Below are 24,926 nucleotides of genomic sequence, written 5' to 3'. Positions count from 1 at the left end.
GTTGCTCGAGTGGAGACGCCAGAAGCGCACGTGAAATCTCGCCAACACACACTCACACACACGCCAGATGACCGTCCGTGAGCCGGGGTGGAGGTTCATTCGCCGCCATGAACGATAAATACCACCGGGCGGCTCGAGACGGGCACCTGCACCTGCTGAGAGACGCGACGCGCAAAGATCTGAACGCGCCGGATGAGGATGGGATGACGCCGACGCTCTGGGCCGCGCACCACGGCAACCTGGACGCGCTCAGACTGCTGGTGGCACGAGGGTCAGTGATGCGTCAATTATTTATGGAGAATGTATATAACTATTCATGCATTTATTTATTTTTAACATCATTTTCCATTTACATTTTAAATTTCGTGCCCAAATTACGTATGTGTGAAAATAATAACAGAGATTGTTTTAGTTATTGTAATATTCGCTGAGTCAAATTCCAGCAGGCAGTTGTTATTAAGACTGAGCATTTCTTTTCAGAACTGGACTGTTATCCAGTAGGCTAACAGTTTGACTCCAGCAATAAAAAAAAAATGCATTGTGCAAAAATACAATATAACAAGATTAATATACAGCAGTGTGAAAATCTTAGCATGTGAATATTTCTTTCCTTTACTCACTTTTAATGCCTGGGGTCCCTGAGACCCTCAACAATGCAATATTTTTCAGAGAAGATGTGTTATTCTGTTATTTACTGCTGATCAGGATTGTTTTTTATCATTTAGTAAGCAGAAGGATTTGTAAAGAGAATAAAAAATTAAGTGACGCTTTATTTTAAGGTGACGTAGTTGCAAGTTACTACAAATACTTCATGTTAATTCATTTTACTCCGTACTTATTTGAGTCATTTAAAATAAAGTGTAACCAAAAGTTCTTTGTGGAACTTTAAATGATAATAGCATCAGTCTATTAAGCCCTTTATATCTTTGATTCTACTTGAAGAAGGTAGTTTATACATTTTTAAAATAATTAATATGATATACAGCCCTCTCAGGTCTAGTTATGTTTTGGCTCATACGGTTTCATTAACAGGATGGCAGTTCTGTGTTCTCCTGTATCGGATCACATCTGCACCGAGATCATTTAGTCCTAAACCCAGACGCTCTCACTGATGGATATCTGCATTGTTTTATTTGCATATTTACTGCTCTGGGCTAATTAAAATAAAGGTCACCCGGAGAATAATGCATCTCTCTTAAATTATGCTTTTGTGTTCTGTCTTGTCTTACCACTGTTTAAAAGTAGGCCAATATTATATAATAAATAATGAACTCTGCATGCACCAGAGTTGCAGATAAAGGCTTACTGTAATTAGTTATGGACATCTGCAGCGTTCGGCAGTCTAACTGATATTTTTAAAAGGAATAGTTCACAAAATAATGCTGTTAATCTGATTTTTACATATGGAAGAGGCTGCACCAACACATCATGACGGAAAGCGAATAATAACATTATTTTCAGTTTTCTGTGAACTGTTCTTTAGGAGGAACTTGCTTTAGGAGAAAGCTGTAACATTGCATTGTTTCTCAAGTCATTAGGTAATTAGATCTAAATAACCTGGCTCTTATCTCAAGACAAGGTTAATAATGGAAGCTAAATGTTCTGCTCTGTGAACTGTTCTCTAATTAGTGTTCTCCATCAGATCTGTTACTGAAACACATTCAGAAGAAGAGACCGATGCAGTTTGAGTCATAGCTCAGCATTTAGAGTTCATGATTCCCAAAGTGTGTGTGTTCAGGAGAGAGAATCACTTTGTAGTGTAAGCTTTTATTTGGATGTGATGAGTATGGGCCCAGATGTTTTTGCATTTTCTGTGCAGATTTTGAGGTAATATTAATGGAATACTGTGGAATGCGTCAATTACGCATTTCTGAATGAAACAGGATATTTAACTAAAAAATGAATGCGAGCCCTAGATTTTATCCATCGGGAGTGGACTGGATTATAAAAAAAAAGTGTGCATTAGATGATTAAACAGAGTCAGGTTGTTGGAGAGGAGATATCATCCATAAAGTAAAGTCATTCCATAGCAAGTTTTAACATTTTGAAAAATTATTACAACATTTTTTTTTTTTTTTTTATTAGATGCACAGATGACCATTATGCTGAATAAGGCCAAAATGTGTTTAAAAAAATATTTTGAACAGAGCTTTTCCTGATAGCTGAAAAGGCTTTAACTTGAAAAGTACGAGTGGTATTGACAAAAACAGACTGCATCGACCAAGTGAGCATCAGGGCTCCAGCATGTCTGCGCTACGTCTCTTACGTGCAGGACGTTTCAATGCTTGAGATTTTAAGAGGAGTTCATGGCCTCGTGCACATTCATGGAGAGGACTTTTACACATGGCCTGCCAGAGAGAAAGATGTTAATGTTCACAGTTAAAGGTCAACATAATGAATTAGGCCTATTCCTCTGCCACCTTCCTGTTTGTCTGGCTGTTGGCAGTTCTTTAACTTGAATGTCAGGACCATTATGCACCGCAGTCTTTCACGTTTTTGCTTTCTGCATTTCAATCCTGTGACCCCACATGGTCCCATAAAACCTTGAATAGTTTGTGCTGGTCTCTGCTAATGAGTGGTAGCCATTTGTGCTGCAGAAACTCTTGCAGGCATGAGACTTTGAGACTAAAAGAGAAAACACTGAGCGGTTATATGGGCCTTAGTGAGGGCAGACAGCATATTACTGTATGTGCAGCATCATTTCATGTATTAACAAAGGTATGTTGGACTTCAGTTGGTTTAAGGGAAAACATAGGCCTACATAATGTTGACACCCTTGGTTAATGTTACACTGACTGACAATAAACTGGGTTTTGCGCTTGTACTAAATTGTCAACACTGTGTCTCATGCATGAAACAAGCAGAAAGAAAGTCTGTAAAAGTATGGTTGGTAATGAATACTGCAGATCTCTTTCTGTGATGATGAATGCATTACATGGTGCACAGTTTTTAATGACTTCGAGAGGTGAGTCACAAAGGCAGTTTGCATAATGTGTGTAGGCGTGTGTACGTGTGTGTTACAGGGGGTAAGTTGAGCTCCAAAGCATCATGTTACCTATTTAGATTAACACCTTGCCACATAACAGAACATGAATGCATGCACTCATGCACCAACATGCACATGTGCACAGACACATGTATTCACACACTCTATATTTACACTAGTAATTGGCCAATTAATCAACCGAAATTTTGATCATTTTGAGATTATCATTTTCAGCATTGGCCAAGAACCATTTTGGCCTGGAAACTTCATAAAATTGCATTATTACGCGCCGCGGCTCTGTGGAATGCATGATTCTGATTGGTCAATTGTGCCATCCAGCAGTATGTTATCCCCCGATAACAACCGGTAAAAACTGATAACATAGGCTCATCCGGGTTACTGAAGTCGGCACTTTATGCTTCCAAGCTACTCGTGGAAGTTTTGCGATTGGTGAGCAAATAAAATATTAAAACTCAAATCAATATTTTGTGTACAGTTATATAATTGTCATCTGGTATCGCGGACTTGCTCTCTCTTGTTTCATACAAACTCAGCTGTTCCCATTTTGCGATGATTGTCTTGTACTCTGTAATGGATTATAAAACAGGTACGATTTTAAAACAAATCAATATCAATATCTCTTATCCCCATAATTATTTATGTGGTGAAATACCATGTAATAAGTGGTATGACTGTATGTATAACTTGCCACAACTGCTCTCTCCACAGAAGCTTTGCTTTTAAAGAGCTAATAAAATATTTCGACTCAGATCAATATTTCCATCTAATTATTTACTTATGTGGCAAGTAGCCGTATAATAAGTGGGATAATGTACATCTAGCCGGTTGTTATTGCAGAATAAACCCCTTTAGGGTGATGCAAGATCATCTGATCCTGATCACCCTGTCGGGTTTATTCTGCGATAACAAGTGGCAGGATGTACATTATCCCTTACTTAAATATTGTCCATCAGCCACCCTGCTCTTTAGATAATGGTATTGGTATCAGTCACTGACAAAACCATATCCATCGACCACTAACTTTGACCATGTAAACTCAGCAGAATAGAATTAGACATAACCAATCCACTACTGCTTTTGTTATTTGGTCCACAGTGGAGATCCAGACAAATGTGATATTTGGGGAAACACTCCCCTTCACCTGGCGGCAGCTAACGGCCATCTGAACTGTCTGTCCTTTCTGGTGTCATTTGGCACCAACGTGTGGTGTTTGGACAATGACTACCACACGCCACTGGACATGGCAGCTTCCAGGGGCCACATGGACTGTGTTCGATATCTGGACTCTATCGCCGCCAAACAGATCACCATCAACCCCAAGCTGGTGAGCAAACTGAAGGACCGTGCCTTCCGTAATGCAGAGAAACGCATTATGAACTGTGAAAAGCTTCAGCGAGAACATCACAAACGCATGGAGAAGCATTACTTGAGAGAGAGCGCCGCGATGGACACGTCGGATACGATGAGTTACAGCAGTTTCAGCAGCACCATAAGCCGAAGGATCCCTCAGTTCAACACCCTCGACTCCAACATGACGTACTCACAGGTACTGTGTCTGAACACAAGGGTACAAAGGGGCATCAAACCAGTAACGCAAACATAAAACCTTTGCTTAATGGAGTCAACAATTAGGTCAGTATGAACAAGCAATGTATAAATTCTGTTCCAAACCTAGTGAGCTGGCATTTTAAAGTGTCTTATGCACACTCCCATTGCAAAACATGTACCAAAGGGTTGGCACCATAAAGAATATATAAAGAGTGTCCTATCTGGTTCATTCCCCACACCTTACATTTTCATTTATCTAATATTCTGGGTGGTTTCAGCCAGTGTGTCCAATCTTTCTTCCGGAGGGCCACTTTGCTGCAATGTTGAGCTCCAATCCTAATCAAACACACCTGAACCATCTAATCAGAGGCTTTGAGATCACAATAAAACTCCAGGTTGGAGAACATTGGCCCTCCATGAGCAGTATTGGACACCCCTGAAAAGAGCGTAGTATGATACCAATAAGATTGTAGCCTGACTCATGTTTGTCTGCATTTTTAAATTATCCCAATGGGGTTCAATGGGGTTCAGGGTAGGTGGTTTTCTTTATTGGCCTTTGTGCAAATGTCCCTGATATAAAACTACTGTACATTGCTTTGGATAAATCTTTGGATAAAACTTTCTTCTTTGTTAGAGTTGCAGAATGCCTTTCAGACATCAGCGCATGCTAGTTGACTAACAATAGTCTTTCAATGGAGTTCTAGTGACGTATGTGAGGCAATGCGGTTACACTATTTTAAGGTGTCATTATTACAGTGTAATTAAATATTTAAGTACTGAGTAATATTAAGCAACTATATGTACTTACTATAGGGTTAGGGTTTGGTTGAGGGTTAGTTGCACGTAATTATGCATAATTTACTGTTATTACCATGGTAAGTACATGCATATATAACAAGGACACTGTAAAATAAAGTGTTACCGGCAATGCTAACAAGTTTGTATGGGTGAAGTATAACAGAGAAACTTCTCTTTACAGGCAACGCTTCAGTCCACAACTAGAGGCCGGACCAAGATTCTGCGGCGTCTTGAGAAGAAGAAGCAAGGTGATGGGACGTTCAAGATTTCCGAAGACGGTCGAAGGAGTGTTCGCTCGATCTCTGGTCTTCAGCTGGGCAATGACGTCATGTTCATGAAGCAGGGTACATACGTCAGTCCACGCCAGCAGTCCAATCCTCGACTCAACATCCGTAACATGTTTTCTGGTAAACAGGACATAAGGGAAGATGAAGATGAAGATGATGATGAGGTAGACACTGTTTCCCGCGCACTCAGTGATCCGGGTCTATATGATGCTGCATACTCCGAAATAAGTACGGATTCCGGTCGGGATTCTTTGTTCAACCGCCCAGGACTCGGTACCATGGTATTCCGTCGCAATTATGTGACTGATGGGCTGTTTCGAATGGGCCGGAATGAGGGTAGCGTGGTGGGGAGTGAACCAGTGGGACGAGCCCCGAACGTCCGCTTACGAGGGAGATTGCCCCTACGCTCACCCAGTCTCGATGAAGTCAGCATAGGCAGCTCATTGAGCCTTCAAGAGAGGAATTTGCAGGTACAAACAAAAATCAGCAGGTACTATATGGATGCCACTTGTTCTACCACCTGAGCTAGACTTTTACTATTGACTGTTTTGTACTTGCACTACATCATGGATGGGCAGCTCCGGTTTGGAGGTCCACTATCCTGCAGTGTTTAGCTCCATCCCAAATCTAACCGAGAGATTGTGTTTGATTTGCGATATAGCTAAACTCTGCAGAACAGTGGCTCTCCAGAACCGGCTCTCCAAAAACCATGCTCATATGTGCTTTCTGAACATTTAATTTTAGGGAGTTGGTTACAGCTTCCACTCTTATAGGAAGCTTTTACGTTAAATGTTGGAACATGACTGCAGGGATTTACTCCCGATCACTGGATGTTTGCAACATAACTCAGTCTGCATTTCCTACTCATCCCAAATGTGTTCAGAGGGGTTCCTCTTGTGAAGGCCATTCATATTCTTCTATAGTATAAAATCATTTCTTTATTGACCTTTATGTATCATGCTGGAACAGAAAAAGGCCCTATTTTAGTATAGTTGCCGATGGAGATTGCATGCCTGCATGCTTGAATTTATGCTTTTCTTAGTAAGCTAAAATATGCAAACCTGTTAAGTAAAAGTGGTTGTCCAGAGACTTTGATAGTTATAATGATAGTTCTCATGTTGGCGGTGTCCTGTAGGATTTGCCATGGGAGGAAGGAGACCTCGGTTTGGAGGAGGAGGATGACGAGCTACAGCCATCATCGGCTCCTTTGGAAGTTTTCCTGGCGTCTCAGGGACTGAGTGACTTCTTGTCCATCTTCAGTCGAGAGCAGATGGACCTGGAGGCGTTGCTATTGTGCTCTGAGCAGGACCTCATTAGCATCCACATCCCACTCGGACCCCGCAAAAAACTATTGGATGCGTGCAACAGACGCAACAATGCTATCGACAGAGCTGACGGCATGCAAGACACTATGCTGTAAAAGAGTGTGTGTATGTCTGTTATTGACTCTGTTCCAAAACCTAGTGCACTCCCTTGCTTCCTGCATAGGCGGCTGCGTTTTAAGGCAGCATCCTAGCTAAACTTTATCCTAACAGACAGCAACTTAACACGGTACACAAATAGCGCTTCTCACGCAAAGTGCATGGGAGACTTGACTCCCAGCTGATACATGATACACACAGGAAAGGTAAATCAATTTTAATTAGAGTATTTTTATCAGTACTTTATAACCAGCATTTCTCTCATCTTGTCCACCATTTTGGATGTATTATTTCTCTGAGCTCGTTGCATTCTAGGATTTATTTCTCTGCAAACGGGATGCTGTCTGAGAATCAGCAATGTATTTTAGGAGGCAGGAGCTCGAGGTCATGGTGCAAAGGACCCTAGGTTGATTTTACTCCGAACCATCCCTTTAAGGTGCATTTTACATCATTTCACAGGCATCTTGTGTTAATATTATTCCAGATAAAAAATGTGTTTGGCTTAGTATTCTAAGCAAAATACATTAACTTGCTCTTCCTCTTAAATGACTTTGTTTTTCTGCTGGCATCTGTGCAGGCTATTGAATAATATTAATATAGCCAAACCCTATTTATGTTTTAGCAAACTTGTTCTGACTACATTCTGTTATACAGTGCTCTCTCTAAAACCTGTTCAGTCATTACCAGAAGGATCAAATCAATTTCCATACTTCTCTTCTAATTACAAATCCTGTTTCATTTTTAAATGCGTGACATCCCGGAAGTATAATGGGTTGCACAATGCAATTCACATATTTAAAATGATTCTTATACCTGCATTTGGAACTGAGCCATTGTGTGTGCGTCTGCGTGTGTGCATGAGTGAGTGAAACAACTGCCTCCCTGTGGCTGGGAGGAAAACTACAGGTCTTCTATGTGGTCTCACATCACTTTCTATCCAGCACTGCTTCCCGCTCACAAAGAGGTTCTACTTGGAGAATGAAGTCTACATGCGGTTATGAATACCCTTTTAGTTTTGTGGTATAATTTGCATAAACTCTTACCAGCTTGAGGTTCATCAAAGACACTGATTCACTCTTTATTGTCATGCAAATGGATACTGTATTTTAAGACTAAGGTAAATTAGAGTAATATGTAGTAATAATTAGCATTTTCAACTCAATTCAGACATTGCCACATGACAACCCAGCTTAAATATGACAATGTTAACCCAGATTTGCTAGTGATGGAGCAAAAAATCTATATATCAGGGCTTTAGTTTCCCACATTTTCCCAGATTACGTTAAATTTTTTTTTTTTTTTTTTTTAAGTCAGATGTGTCCAAACTTGACTTGTATATGCAAACATTATATAATTTTTGCACTTTGAAACTGAATTCATATGCATTCAATGTTTTTTATATTTGGGATTATGTTTTGTGCATACATACTGTACATGGAGCTTTGGACAGCATCGATGTCCAGCCAAAACACATTGCAGTTTGACTCATGGGAAATGTTCTGTATGTTGGCAATGTACAGCATTCTGAGGATGATAATGATTGCATACTATACCGACTGACTCCAGCTGAGAGACGGTTGGAGTTTGGGTGTGTGTGAAATATCTTCCTTGGTCATGTGATGTTTGTACAGTTTCATTGATGTACTGTACGGTTCTGTGTTTGCTATTGATCGACCGCAGTCAAAGCCTCTGGCTCAGTGGGTGACATGTTTGTTCTGGATTCTGTGTTGCTCTGCTATCTGCTCATTTATGGGTGTGTGTGCAGCAGGTTTGAGAGGCCGACATGCTGAAAGCTGATATAACTCTTGTTACTTTATCTGTCTATACAAACACACTCCATCTCCATCTGTACATACACACGTATAGCGACACACTGCTGTCCCGACTCACATTTATGGTAGTACTGTATGTTCAATGCTTGTCTGGATGCAAATGTATGTTTTTCTCGCTTTTACATGTTAACTCGTTCACGAAACACGAGCAGAACAAATTTCTGCGCTAATGTTTTCTAAACCCATTCTTGTGTAAGTGGTCACATTATTTTTGGTTGTAAATTGTAAATGTAAAATGTTTAATGCAAAAATGTATGTGCAAGTAATTCATAAAACATGAAAAAGCAACCTCTATCTTTGCGAAATAAGAGGATGAGGGATTTAAAGCAAGACATTCATTTGTTTTGCATTATGTTTTATGATTGTTTTGTTTTTGCTTGGACTCTTTCCTCTCATCTTTTGAAGTCTTGCATTTTTTATGATACTGGAAATATAATTGTCTTTTAGTATTTCATGATTGTCCCTGACTATGCCAGGTCATATTTCAGCCTATAAAATCAAAAGAAATATGAACCAGACTAATTTTCAGGGAAGCCAAATGCCAATATTTTCAGTGACAAATTGTGGATAGTTGTGTTACAGTGTTAATTAAATAAACTTGTCATTATTACCATTGTGAACTGACCTGTGTTTGAGTCATTTGATGTTTGTTTGGATTGTAACATTGTTTGCGTTCAGTGTACTGTATAGAATCGCTCACGTCCTTCCTGCTTTTCTTTCTTTCTTTCTCTCTCCTTTTTTGCTCTGACCCTCTATTATTTTGCTTTAACCTTTCTTTTGTCTTCTGCCAAGTAAAGTAAAAGAGAGAGAGGAGGGAGAACAGGGTTTGTAAATACATGAGCGAGTCCACAGATAAGAGAGTCAGTTTATTCTATAGCTGTGTTATCTGTGTGTTCAGGACACAACGTCCCGTATAATACCAGAAATGTTTGTCCTTGTGGGAACATTTTTAGTCCCTATGAGGAAAACAGCTTATAAATCAAACTAAATTATGTTTTCTGAAAATGTAAAAATGCATAGGAATCTGTGATGGGTTTAGCGGATATAATATATAGTTTGTACAGTATAAAAATGATTATGTCCTATAAAACATGGAAACCTAACGTGTGCGTGTGTATATATATATATATATATATATATATATATATATATATACACAGTATTATATATATATACAGTAGGCTACCTGGTATAATAGGCCTAGTAAATTTAGACTTTATATGTAGCCTACTTTTTTTATATCCTCGTAAGGGATACAGAATTACAGAATAAAAATGTAAAAATGCATTAAGTGTTTTGTGATGGTTAAGGTTGTGTGTATGTGTGTGTGTGTGTGCGCGCGCAGTGCTTTAGTGTGTTGTTCTTGTTTTCTTGCAGCCCTTTTGAGGACACTCCTGCCAAAGGCATCGCCGTGGGAACGAGAGAGAGAGAGAGAGAGAGAGAGAGAGAGAGAGAGAGAGAGAGAGAGAGAGAGAGAGAGAGAGAGAGAGAGAGAGAGAGAGAGAGAGAGAGGGGGGGTCTGTCTCTTGCGCAGTCAGCAGTAAAGTCCCTCACTGCCTTGTTTCGCGGACGGGACAGGACGGGCCGGGACGGGACGGTAAGCGGGTACGCGAGCCATGCGTCTCTGAGTCTGAGCACTAGCGCGATCATGAAGAACATTCCCGAGAAGAGGAGCGAGAGCGGCGGCCTGCGCGGCCCCGCGGCCCGGGATGATGAGTGCGCGGACGCGGAGCGCGAGACGCTGATGATGGAGCTCGCGCGGCTCGTGCAGGAGAGTGTGCGCGCGAGCAGCTGGTGGGAGAGGAGGGGGGTCGACTGCACCATCCTCACCGCAGCCTTCATCAGTTTACCTGCAGGTAATGATAAACACATCCAACCTATGAGAGACACTTCTGGATCTCGTGAAACTAACAAAACATACTCCAACTAACGTTATTTTGAAGTGCATTGTGTCATTCAATGACAATTAACCACATTTCCCATTTAAATGCTCATTGCTGTGATGCAACAAAATCTAATGACTGTGATGTGTGTGAGGGGGGGGGGATGATATATTGTTTAAATAGTAAAGTAGTAACCTATTTGTATTGTTTGTTTGGTGATTTTAATTTATAATTATTTAGTGAGAAATAAGAATGAAAAAAGTGAATACAAATTTTTGGTAGCCTACAATTTGTTTGTCATAACTACAGTGTAAAAATGAGCAAAATATAATTGATTTATTATTTTATTATTTGAATGCAAAATATTTATTTGTTTATGTATTACAAATATAATTTTATTCTAAGTATTTTAAAATATTTTTGTTTTGTTTTGTTTTGTAAAAAAAATGTTTTTGACATTCACCAATTAAAGTGTGTGTTTTATATTGTGGGTGTATCATAACATTTAACTGTGTGTATAAACAGCCAGTTTGAGAGCACGAAGGTGTGTAATGTTATTAATAGGGAGTGTTTTGGATAATGTGCGATTGAAATGAATTGTTTAGTCTGTAGTCTCGGGGTGTGACAGTGTGTCAGATGGTTATTGGGTTAACTTCGCTTTAGAAATGACACAGAAACTCAGCAGAAGTTTAAAATGCTTCAGTTTTGTGCCAAAGGTTCATTCACTTTGGATCCATAAAGCTTTATAACCTTTCAGACACTGGCTACGGTTTACACTCCTGTGGGGTCGTTGTCATGGCGACCGGTTGGGTTTGTGTCCTCCTCTCCCATAGGGAAGATCCAGTTTCCCTCACAGTGACTCGTCTTTCAGGGAGAAACCGATGTCACTCCTCCTGTCAAACTGCTTCATTATGAGATAAAAAGATGAAACTGAATCATTTCATGATCCTTTGATATTCTGGATGGAGAAAATAATTTACATAACAAACAAAGCAAAACAAAAAAAATGTAATATTTTATAATGATATGTATTTATAATAAAATATAAATACAATATTTTATAAACAATATTTTAACACTACACGACAAAAAATTGACACTTTCCAATAAGCTCTAATTTGTTAATGCATTAGCTAAGATCAATATATTTCTCACAGTGTTTGTTAATCTTTGATACTGTTAGTTAAAAAAAAAAAGTTGGTTTGTTCATGTTAGTTCAAAGTGCATGAACTATTGTAAACAGAAACTTTGAACAAACTATAGTGAATGTTGAAATTACCTTAAAACTATAGCATTTAGTAATCATGTTAATGATTAAACTATCATGTTATTGATGATAAAATAGTAAATGGATCATTACATGTTAATATCAATATGCACTCTAAAAAAATGCTGGGTGGTTTCAACCCATGTTTGGGTCAAATATGAACAAACCCAATCCATATTTGACCGACACATGGGTTAAAACAACCCAGCATTTAAATGGATCGTCATTGTGAAGTGTTGCCAAAAACGTGTTAATATCAATGTTTATTATACATAATAGTTGCTTGATGATGAATAGCACTGATATGCATTTAACCTATAAATGGCTCATGATTTATGAGTCATAGCTGTGATTATGTAGCATATGAAGTCATATCTTTGGCATGAGTCGACTCCGCTGACACTGCTCTTGTGTTCGCAGGGTTCCTGTTGTTGGGTTCGTCTCAGATGATGTATTTCCTGTTGGGTTTGCTGATGATGGGTGTTGCTCACGCTGTCATCACTGTTAAAGGGACACACCTGGCCAGTCACGGGGCGCTCAGCGAGTCTCCGGCCTGGGCTCGCTTCTGGGCCGTCTTCTTCATCGAGGTGAGATCCAACACACACTACAGACTCAGTTCAGTTCCCATTTATTTGTATAGGCTTTACATCGTTTCAAAGCAGCTTGAGGCAATGTGCATGAGTCCATGTTACAAAAATGCTGGGTTGTTTTAACCCAATTTTGGGTCACATATGGACTAACCCAAACGTTGGGTTAAAAATGCAATTTAAAAATGGACAAACCCAGCCGTTGGGTTACATTTTTAAATAGCATTTTAGTCCATATTTGACCCAAAATTGGGTTAAAACAACCCAGCATTTTTTAGAGTGTAGAGTGTTATCAGAGGTGACTGTCTAAATTATGTATTTCAGAAATGTACATATACAAAATCAGTTAGCTAAAAATATATTAATTTAAACAGTTTAATAATTTAAGGCAGAAACAATGAGCTCGTTGAAGTAATAAATACTGATGATTATGATATTTTTACATTGCGTTTGCTGGAGAAATGAAATCAATCAACATATATCCTTGCAAACTAGCACCATGATACGGTATATTATCTGAAATTTACTATTTAATACTATCACTGAATCATGATACTCCCACAGTACTGTTTCATTTCCATTGGTGTTCAAAATGTTCTAGTGCAGCTCATTCTCTGCAACGTGAAAACTGCATAAGAATGGAAAGAATTTTACTGATTAATTCTTCTTGAATTAACTTTGAGATTAACATTCATTTACAGTTTTCATCCTCTCAAGAATGTAAAAGAGTCATAATGCTGATCATGCTAACAGACTGTACACACACACACACACACACACACACACACACACACACACACACACACACTGTGGCCCAAAAGTCGAAGACAACTAGTGAAAATAATACATTTTATTTATTTTTTCTTTTGAGTGAAATCAATATTTGTTATTATTATTTTTATTATTATTATTAATAAAATATAATATATATAATAAATTATTATTATTATTGTTATTATTATATAATAATTTGATTGAAATATTTAATATAAACAATAAATATTATATTAAAGACATTTAATTACCTTATATATTATTACAATATATAATATAAAACGTAAATAATTTAATATTTTAATTAAATTATGAAATTAAAATGCGGCCTAAACAAGTAAAGTAACTGTACAATTCACAAAAAGGAATAAAGTAATGTCAAACAAGTTTTTTATATAATATTTTGTATAATTGTATAATATGGCAAAATAAATACTAAATTTAAAATGTAATAATGTAAATTATTTATTTTATTCAGTATTTTAGTGTAATATTTGAAGGGATACTTCATTTACTCACCCTCAACTTGTTCCAAACCCTGTAAGAATTTCTTTCTGAATAATTTAATTATGAAATTAAAAGCATGATTGGAGATGTTCCAGAGAGCTTCAGTCTGATCAGTGGCACTCATCTACATGTGATGCGTCTCCTAGAAATGGTGCAGTGTTTCTTTTGAAATGCTTCTAAATGTGAGATTTGTCCCTGACGGCGTCTCAGGTGTGCGGCTCGTTCTCGGCGCGGGCTGGGGTTCAGGCTCATGTGAAGATGCATCACGCTCACACTAATGTGATCGGCCTGGGAGACTCCAGCACATGGAAAATGCCTTTCCTTCCTCGATCCGTCTACCTGTTCATCGCTCCGCTGGCCGTCCCCATCATCACACCTGTCGTCGCCGCCGGTGAGGACAGTCTCAGCTCTTCCATCAGTTGTGATGAGGAGAGATCAATCTTTTGTGCTCTTAAATGATGTCTGACTTTTCATTTTGTGAAGAACTCCTCATCAGAAAACATCAGAAATGTTCTGACTGTGATTTTGATGTATTTTTACTCTCAGTGAGGACAGAAAATGACTTTTTTTGCTATACACTCTCAGAATAAAGGTACAAAAGCTGTCGCTGGGCCGGTATCCTTTCAAAAGGTGCACCTTAGTACCTAAAGAGTGCATATCAGTAACACAAAGAACCTATTGGTACCAAATGTGCACATATGTGACCCTGGACCACAAAACCAGTCACATGGGAAAAAAAATTTAAACTGAGATTTATACATCATATGAAACTGAATAAATAAGCTTTCCGTTGATGTATGGTTTGTTAGGATTGGACAATATTTGGCCGAGATACAACTATTGTAAATCTGGAATCTGTGGATGCAAAAAAATCGAAACATTGAGAAAATCTCCTCTAAAATTCTACATTTATGTTGGCGATTGTGCAGCATTCACTCACAAAAATACATGTTTTATATATTTACAGTAGGAAATTTACTAAATATCTTCATGGAACATGATCTTTACTGAATATCCTAATGATTTTCGGCATAAAAGAAAAATCGATCATTTTGACCCATACAATGTATTGTTGGCTATTGCCGCAGATATACCGGAGCGACTCGAGACTGGTGACGTGATCCAGGGTCACATATTAGTGCCTAAACTGGAAGCTTTTGGAAGGGTCCACCCCAGTGACAGCTTTTGTTGCTTTATTCTGAGAGTGTAGGACAACTCTGAGCTGCTTTACATTTACACACATCTCCATTTGAGCTGCTCTGTCCTTCTGTGAGTGAGTGCATGTGTTTGTGTTTCAGGTCAGCTGAAGGGTCAGTCTCCGCTGCAGATCATGCGCACCGTGGTGTGTGTGTGTGTGGGGATTCTCTCTCAGTATTACCTGCTCAGGTGTGTGTCGGGGCTGTCGTGCAGCTCTGCTCTGCTGGTCATGCTTCTGTGTCGAGCCATGTTCTCCCTGCCGTACATACACGTCAACATATTTCAGGTGAGATATACGTGCAGAAAACTAACGCTAATGTAAAGTGTTAAACCTCGACCTGCATGATTGCTCAAATGCAATCATACTAATATCTGACCCTGGATCACGTCACCAGTCTCGAGTCGCACGGGTATATCTGTGGCAATAGCCAACAATACACTGTATGGGTCAAAATGATCGATTTTTCTTTTATGCCAAAAATAATGAGGATATTCAGTAAAGATCATGTTCCATGTAGATATTTAGTAAATTTCCTACTGTAAATATATGAAACATGTATTTCTGTGAGTGAATGCAGCACAATCATGAACATAAATGTAGAACAAATGTTTTGATTTTTTCGCACCCTCAGATTCCAGATTTTCAATAGTTGTATCTCGACCAAATATTGTCCAATCCTAACAAATCATACATCAATGGAAAGATTATTTATTCAGCTTTCAGATGATGTAGAAATCTCAATTTCAGAAAATTGACCCATGTGACTGGTTTTGAGGTCCAGGGTCACATATGAGCACTGTTACTTTTTTTAATGATCTGACTTACAGTTTTAACTGACTGACAATAACACAGCCCTATAGCAACACTCTAACAACCACCCACAGCATCCCAGCATCATGACTCTAAACAGACGAGCACCGCTTATCTTCAATATTTTAATTAAATGATTTGCTCTACTTATCTTCAGAAAAGCTCTTTTTGCCATCTATAGTTGGTTTTGCATGATCAGAAAATATCAATTGAATAATTCATTACTTATCTTCAGAAAATATAAAAATATAATTGTTTTTCATGTTTAGAAAATATAAATTAATTTATACCACTTATAAATTTTTATACTAACTATACTATACTATTATATTTGAACTATTCTAAATATAAATTATTTACACTATCTTCAGAAAATATAAAAAATATAGTTGTTTTCCATGCTCCTAAAATATAAATTATACATTTGCATGCTATAGTTGTTTATGCATGCTCAGAAAATATAAATTATATTTTTTACACTAATTGTCTTCAGAAAATATTAAAAATATAGTTGTTTTTGCATGCTAGTTGTCTGTGCATGCTCAGAAAATATAAATTAAATGTATCCTACTTATCTTCAGAAAATATATTGTCACCACTCTTTTTTAGAAAATATATATTGTTGATGCATACTAGTGGTACAGAAATTACACACTGCATGTTTAAGTTGTGTATCTAATCTAGTATGGCTGTGATCGTGAGTTGTAACCAGCGTCACATGACCCACTAACAGCAGAAGTCTCTCTCGGTACAGTAACTCTCCAGCACTACATTACTCTGTCGTCTCTCTCTCTCATAAGAGCAATCTGAGTGTGAATACTCAGAGCTATTCAGCTAAAGTCTGCATCTGTCCATCCCTCTCTTTGTGTGTCTCTCCATCCTTTCCCCCGAGACCCGCTCAATGCAGCTTTGTTCTCCTCTCCTGCATGCTTGCACGGTTCACAGGGTTCATTTGTACATTCACGCTTGATTTTCCCAGGCAGAGCAAAGGGAGAATGTACTTCTGTGTTACGCTGATCCGCTGAGGTATTTTCTAAAGTGCTGCCGTCAGATCTGAGACCTCGATGTGTGTGAGCTCGCTGTTGCTGGTTCGTAGTGGTGCAGCATGCTGTGTGTTACAGTGTGTGTGTGTGATAAATGCCTTCGTGTGCTATTGTCTTGTGTTCTGGTGTCCGTTTTGTCTAGTTTGGGCCCCTGTGGCGTCAGTGGCGCCTGTGGCCCCTTCAAACATCACACACACACTAAAGCTAAACACTGAATCACTAAAAGGGTCGTGTTATTGTTATAATGTTGTAGTTGCAGCTTTCCATGATATGACCTCATTAAAGTGTAATTCGCCAAAATTGAACCTAGCCTCTGTTTGTTAATCTACCCGAGTCAAACTTTCGTTTAAAAGCATAATTAGAATGGAAACGCCACTTTTAAGGTTGACCGTGTTTTCATTTTCGGTCAAAGTGCTTCGGGCACTACAGTGTTAGCATCAACATCGCTATCTTTAAAACACTAAGAAGGCACGACGCAACATGAAACTGTGCTGGAAGTATCACCAGAGGCTCTACACATGAACTCCAGCATTGAGAACATTGTTTGTTTACACAGAGTTAAAAAGAAAGGGATTGTACTACTCACTTTATCAGTTAGTGTTTCAGTACTAAAACAGTCAGTGTTGTCAGTCAAAAGTAGTCGATCTCCGAATGCAACATAATGAACTGACTCCATATGAGGAAATGTCATGAACTTGTAATTTCAATAAAAAGCAGTATAATTTAGATTTAAAAAAAATTCAGTGAATTTATATGGAAACAAGCTTTAGGAGCTTTCCATCTTTACTCTCCTCATGTTACGTTGCATTCAGAGATCGACTACTTTTGACTGACAAAATTCCAGCCACCGAAAACCCTAACTGATAAAGTGAGTCGTACAAAACCTTTCTTTTTAGTAAACTCTGTGTACACAAACACTGTTCTCAATGCTGGAGTTCATGTGTAGAGCCCCTGGTGATACTTCAAGCACAGTTTCATGTTGTGTCGAGCCTTTTTAGTGTTTTAAAAATAGTGATTGCCCGAAGCACTCCCATTCAAAAGGCATTTTGACCGAAAACGAAAATACAGTCAATCTTAAAAGTGCCGTTTCCAATAGGTTGGATTTTGGCGAGAGTTACACTTTAAGTTGCTCTCCGTGTCTCTACTTTTGCAGCACATCGGTCTGCCAATGTTTTCTGCCACTAGCCGTCCCAAGCGGATCTACCAGATGACCCACGGTGTCCTGAACCTTCCCCGAAACCCAGTGCTGGACTGGACCTTTGGCCATTCCCTCATCAGCTGCCACGTCGAGCATCACCTCTTCCCATTCCTGTCTGACAACATGTGCCTGAAGGTGTGTGTTCACACTGACACAAACACACACATGCATGCCTCAACCTATATACTGTGTTCTACCAAAAATACCAGTGTTTCCCAAAATTGCAGACCCCCCAAAAAGGTAATAAAAAAATGTGTAATGTAAATAATTGTCATTTAAAATAATACTTAAATGAATAAATTAAATGATTGCTTATATTATTGAATTATTTCAGTATTGTATTGTTACTGTTTTTATTTTATGGTGATTTTAATTTAATAAATAAGATGTAATTATTAATATATTAATATAATTAAAATAATTGAATTATATATTTTCTTTTAATGTAATATTTTAATTTGATTCAATTATTAAGTAAACAAATAAAGTAACAATACAATTTGCAACAAGGAATAAATTAATAATGTAACAATAATCAAACAATATTAATTAAAAAGGAAAAACTAAAGATATGAACACGCCAAATAAATATATATAATAAGTAAAAAAAATTATGTACTGATTTATTTAATAAGTTAATTTAATATTGACATTAAAATAAAATGCGGCACAAAGTAACAATACAATTCACAAAAAGGAATAATTTCATTAATAATTTAGATAACATAACACATATAACATTAACATGTTAATAACATATTTATACTAATATATATATATACTGTATATACTGTATATAGTTAACTGTTTACTTTCATGTAATTTCATTTATAATTTTTACAATTAAAATGCAGCATAAACAAATAAAGAAAACATTTCCCAAAACAGATTAAATTAATAAGTAAAATTACTCAAATGAGACACACAGAAACAAGACAAAGAAGTTACAAATAAAAAACTATAAGGATAATCTGCCAGATAAATATGATGATAAATAAACGGTAATCATGAGTGTGTGTGTGTGTGTGTGTGTGTGTGTGTGTGTGTGTGTGTGTGTGTGTGTGTGTGTGTGTGTGTGTGTGTGTGTGTGTGTGTGTGTGTGTGTGTGTGTGTGTGTGTGTGTGCTGCCTCAGGTGAAGCCCATCGTGTCTCAGTTCCTGAAGGAGAAGAAGCTGCCGTATCAGGAGGACGGTTACGTGTCCCGTCTGCGTCTCTTCTTCCACAAGTATCAGGAGCTGATGGTGTTCGCTCCACCCATCACTGATCTCGTGGGAGTGCAGTGACCGAGGGAGACGAGGAAGACGAGGAGGAAAGAGAACATGGACACTGACATGATGGACAAGTGTCATGCGTTTCCAAATGCTTCCAAATCATATCCACATTTAACTGGTGCATGAAGGCATTAGAGCTGAAGTCAACGAATCACAACCCATTTTACTTCCATAATGTGACGTATTTATTAAAGTTAAACAGGGTATTCAAGAAGAAGAAAAAATTAGGATGAGACTTGAATGCAGAAATGGAAAGTAATTTTAGATATGCATCAAACAGCATTATGAGGACAAACGTGTGTAGGTTTAGGAATAATGCACTGATGAATCATGAAAACATCAGGAATTTGCAATAAGGAAGAAAAATGGGATCAGTTTTGATTCCATGTCACTCGCAGCGTCGTTTAAAAAGGAAGCTTTAGTATAAACATATTAAGAAAGCAGGATTCCCCTTTAGACAACGCTTCGCTTAATGACATTACTGAATGTAGAGATCATTGCATTATGCACTGACATCAGATCAGTGATTATGCTGTCTCTCAGCACACACGACCTTTGACCCCCAACAGCTCTCAGCACACACGACCTTTGACCCCCAACTGCTCTCACCACACACGACCTCTGACCCCAACAGCTCTCACCACACACGACCTCTGACCCCAACAGCTCTCACCGCACACGACCTCTGACCCCAACAGCTCTCACCGCACACGACCTCTGACCCCAACAGCTCTCACCACACACGACCTCTGACCCCAACAGCTCTCAGTAAACATGACCTCTGACCCCCAACAGCTCTCAGCACACACACGACCTTTGACCCCCAACAGCTCTCAGCACACACAACCTTTGACCCCCAACTGCTCTCAGTAAACACGACCTCTGACCCCAACAGCTCTCACCACACACGACCTCTGACCCCAACAGCTCTCACCGCACACGACCTCTGACCCCAACAGCTCTCACCACACACGACCTCTGACCCCAACAGCTCTCAGTAAACATGACCTCTGACCCCCAACAGCTCTCAGCACACACACGACCTTTGACCCCCAACAGCTCTCAGCACACACAACCTTTGACCCCCAACTGCTCTCAGTAAACACGACCTCTGACCCCAACAGCTCTCACCACACACGACCTCTGACCCCAACAGCTCTCACCACACACAACCTCTGACCCCAACAGCTCTCAGTAAACACGACCTCTGACCCCAACAGCTCTCACCACACACGACCTCTGACCCCAACAGCTCTCACCGCACACGACCTCTGACCCCAACAGCTCTCACCACACACGACCTCTGACCCCAACAGCTCTCAGTAAACATGACCTCTGACCCCCAACAGCTCTCAGCACACACACGACCTTTGACCCCCAACAGCTCTCAGCACACACAACCTTTGACCCCCAACTGCTCTCAGTAAACACGACCTCTGACCCCAACAGCTCTCACCACACACGACCTCTGACCCCAACAGCTCTCACCACACACAACCTCTGACCCCAACTGCTCTCAGTAAACACGACCTCTGACCCCAACAGCTCTCACCACACACGACCTCTGACCCCAACAGCTCTCACCACACACAACCTCTGACCCCCAACAGCTCTCAGTAAACACGACCTCTGACCCCAACAGCTCTCAGTAAACACGACCTCTGACCCCAACAGCTCTCACCACACACGACCTCTGACCCCAACAGCTCTCAGTAAACATGACCTCTGACCCCAACAGCTCTCACCACACATGACCTCTGACCCCAACAGCTCTCACCACACACGACCTCTGACCCCAACAGCTCTCACCACACACGACCTCTGACCCCAACAGCTCTCACCACACATGACCTCTGACCCCAACAGCTCTCAGTAAACACGACCTCTGACCCCAACAGCTCTCACCACACATGACCTCTGACCCCAACAGCTCTCACCACACATGACCTCTGACCCCAACAGCTCTCACCACACACGACCTCTGACCCCAACAGCTCTCACCACACATGACCTCTGACCCCAACAGCTCTCAGTTAACACGACCTCTGACCCCCAACAGCTCTCAGTAAACACGACCTCTGACCCCCAACAGCTCTCAGCACACACACAACCTTTGACCCCCAACAGCTCTCACCACACACGACCTTTGACCCCCAACAGCTCTCAGCACACACACGACCTTTGACCCCCAACAGCTCTCACCACACACGACCTTTGACCCCCAACAGCTCTCAGCACACACACAATCTTTGACCCCCAACAGCTCTCACCACACACGACCTCTGACCCCAACAGCTCTCAGTAAACACGACCTCTGACCCCAACAGCTCTCACCACACACGACCTCTGACCCCAACAGCTCTCAGTAAACACGACCTCTGACCCCAACAGCTCTCAGCACACACGACCTTTGACCCCCAACAGCTCTCAGTAAACACGACCTTTGACCCCCAACAGCTCTCAGCACACACGACCTTTGACCCCCAACAGCTCTCAGTAAACACGACCTCTGACCCCAACAGCTCTCAGCACACACAACCTCTGACCCCAACAGCTCTCAGCACACACGACCTCTGACCCCAACAGCTCTCAGCACACATGACCTCTGACCCCAACAGCTCTCAGCACACATGACCTCTGACCCCAACAGCTCTCAGCACACACGACCTCTGACCCCAACAGCTCTCAGCTTCAACACACAGCTCCATTAACACTTAAATGATGGATAAACTTGACCCTCTCTACACAGGACACACAGATAAGCGTGGCTCTGTACGTCATGCACAGAGGAAACAACTGATTCTAATAGAGTTTGCAATGCGTTATGCATTATAAATGTGATGCTGCTTGAAAAATGAAAGTATATTTTGCTAATTTGCTAACAACAATCCTATAATCTGAGTGCAATATTAACAAAGCCCACAGTAGAGTTGAGGACATGTACCTATATTGAATATGTGGCATTAAAATGAACAAAACACATCATCATATTCACAGTATTACAGTAGTAATTATGCACTGATTTATTTTTATTATTTTTTTTTTTTTGGGGGGGGGGTTATGATTGAGTCATTTTAACCAAAATCATTCACTTTTGACATGCTTGTAGTGAATGCACATGAATGTAAGTGTGTATGCTGATACTGAGATGTGCGTGTGAGAGGATGTTAAAATGAACATTTAAGATACGCTGCACTGATTTTACTGACCAAATAAACTGAAGTGAACATTCGACTGTTTTCGTGTGAGACTTCAAAACACTCGGAATGAAACACACAGCTCACACTGACGACTTTCATCTTGCTTTTATGGTGTTTCATTGTGTGTCCCCTTTTAACATGCATTGTATATACAAATAGAACAAAGGTTTCCTGATATAGAAAGTCAGATGGGATTGGAAGACCATCAGGGTGAGTACAAAATAATAATAACAATAAATAAATAAATATGGTAGATTTGTATTTTTAAATATTGTATATATATATATATATTTTTATATATATATATAACATTTAAAAATACAAATGGAACTATTGTTTTAATTACATTTAAATTTTGTATTAGATATATTCTAATAATTTAAACTATAAAATAGATCTTATCAAATCTTATAAAAATATTTGGATCTTACATGACTATATAAACTGCTAGTGTATAATAAATCAATTTAAATGTCTTTTTTTTTTGTGGATCATGTTGCAGTTCCCCTTGTCCAGCAGGAGGCAGCACTGACCTCTATCTCAAACGAGTCTATATCTGAAGATTCTCCTGTTAAGACTGAAGAGCACAACATTAAAGGTCCCGTTCTATGCCCCTTTTCACAAGATGTAAAATAAGTCTCTGATGTCCCCATAGTGTGTATGTGAAGTTTGAGCTCAAAATACCCAACAGATCATTTTTTACAGCATGTTTAAATTGACATTTTTGGGGCTCAGAAAAACGAGCCGTTTCAGTGTGTCCCCTTTAAATGCAAATGAGGTGCTGCTGGACGACACAGGGGGCGGAGCTTCATGAGCTCGCGCTCAGTCTGTCAGGAAAAATTCATCTCACGGAATGATGATAATATCAGAAACTCTCAGTAACGGCGTTCATTTCGAGTCGGACAATAATGCCTACAGAGTCAGAGTGCTGTATAGAGATGAAACAGGTATAGTTTAGTAGTTTAATTACGGTTATTATAACGTATTTGTCATCTGCTTGTATGTATCCATTATTTATTGATAGGCTACAAGTCTGCTATCTGAATGATGATCAAACATATACTGATGAGTTTAATAAAGTTTATTGTACATCACACAAAAGATGAAGCGTCAGTTTTACTTCAGAAAATCACCGTAAGAGCTGAGTAAACACAGTAGCCTCAGTTATAAGAAGTGCGCAAGTAGCCAGTAGAGCAGTAGAGTTGAGGGAGCATTCCTGTGGGCGGAGGTTAGTCAAGAAACGGTTCTGGTGATGTCACTAATGCAGGAAGTAGAGGGGTGTAGTCCAATCGAGCCGTTTTTTGTAGTCAACTTCTGTTAAATAAAATATCTCGCTTGGCATTGAACTTTGAGCTTTATAATTTTACAGATATTATTTATGCTCTAACAGCAACATTACACACTAACTAAAGTTTGAAACATGGAATCGCATGCAACGGGACCTTTAAACATCCGGTAGCGCTTTATTTTACAGTTTCATTGTTACATGTGGTTACTATATAACTATGAATTATGCATAATTACATAAAACTAACCCGAAATTAAATCAAACCCTATAATCCAAACCCTATAGTGAGTTAACATGCAATATTACTCAGTACTTAAATATATAATTACAGTGTAACAAAGTGTAACCCACTTTATTTTACAGTCCTGTCCCTTATGTTACTTATTACAATTACAATAAATAGGTACTAACCTTGAACATACACCTAAACCTAACCTTAACCCCTGTAGTTATATTACCCAGTATTTTCTTAGGTAAGTATACACATGTAAATACACATATTGTAAAATAAAGTGCAACCAATTGATTGTATTTATTAACAACATGAACGGCCTGTGAAAGTGGAATGCATCCTGAGTGAGTACTGGTATTGTTACATAAATTTTACAGCCATTTTTATCATTCACGAACTAATGTATGGAAAAGAGCAGCATGAACATTCTGCCTAACATCTCCTTTTGTGTTCGACAGAAGGGTTTGTGGGTGAGTAAATGAACTCTTACCACTAAGCCATGGAAACAAATATATCAGCCTCTGTAACTTGAGAAAACAAATAGCCTATCAACTTAAAAACACCACATAACAGCAACCACATGCCCTCATGATCTGCATACTGACTCCGCCCACATCATCGTGTAACCACGCCCACATCAGTTTAGCCACGCCCGCCACCTCTGGCTGGTAGGAGAATGAGGAAATAGTTGAGTTTCAAGGGGAGTGGCTTGGGTTCAACTCACCTGTCAAAACTTTGGGCTTGGCTGTAACTTTAAACTGAAGTCAAAGCTCAA

At 39.4% G+C, this 24,926-nt stretch overlaps 2 protein-coding genes across 2 annotated transcripts; both read left to right on the top strand.

Moving 5' to 3' along the window:
- Positions 1 to 107: 107 nt before the first annotated feature.
- On the top strand, positions 108 to 7,060 carry ush1gb (Usher syndrome 1Gb (autosomal recessive); the record flags this gene model as incomplete). Its single annotated transcript, XM_081392690.1, has 4 exons — positions 108 to 271; positions 4,103 to 4,553; positions 5,535 to 6,110; positions 6,776 to 7,060. 4 exons carry the CDS (start codon positions 108 to 110, stop codon positions 7,058 to 7,060), a joined length of 1,476 nt encoding a protein of 491 aa, XP_081248816.1.
- A 3,481-nt stretch (positions 7,061 to 10,541) lies between these two features.
- On the top strand, positions 10,542 to 19,443 carry fads6 (fatty acid desaturase 6; the record flags this gene model as incomplete). Its single annotated transcript, XM_081392689.1, has 6 exons — positions 10,542 to 10,749; positions 12,464 to 12,630; positions 14,122 to 14,302; positions 15,210 to 15,394; positions 18,116 to 18,295; positions 19,294 to 19,443. 6 exons carry the CDS (start codon positions 10,542 to 10,544, stop codon positions 19,441 to 19,443), a joined length of 1,071 nt encoding a protein of 356 aa, XP_081248815.1.
- Between the last annotated feature and the right edge of the window lie 5,483 nt (positions 19,444 to 24,926).

This window comes from Scardinius erythrophthalmus (assembly GCF_964197995.2).
Source record: "Scardinius erythrophthalmus genome assembly, chromosome: 18".
Taxonomy (NCBI): domain Eukaryota; kingdom Metazoa; phylum Chordata; class Actinopteri; order Cypriniformes; family Leuciscidae; genus Scardinius; species Scardinius erythrophthalmus.
The sequence above is the reverse complement of the archived record's forward strand: the minus strand, read 5'-3'. Positions and strand labels throughout refer to the sequence as shown.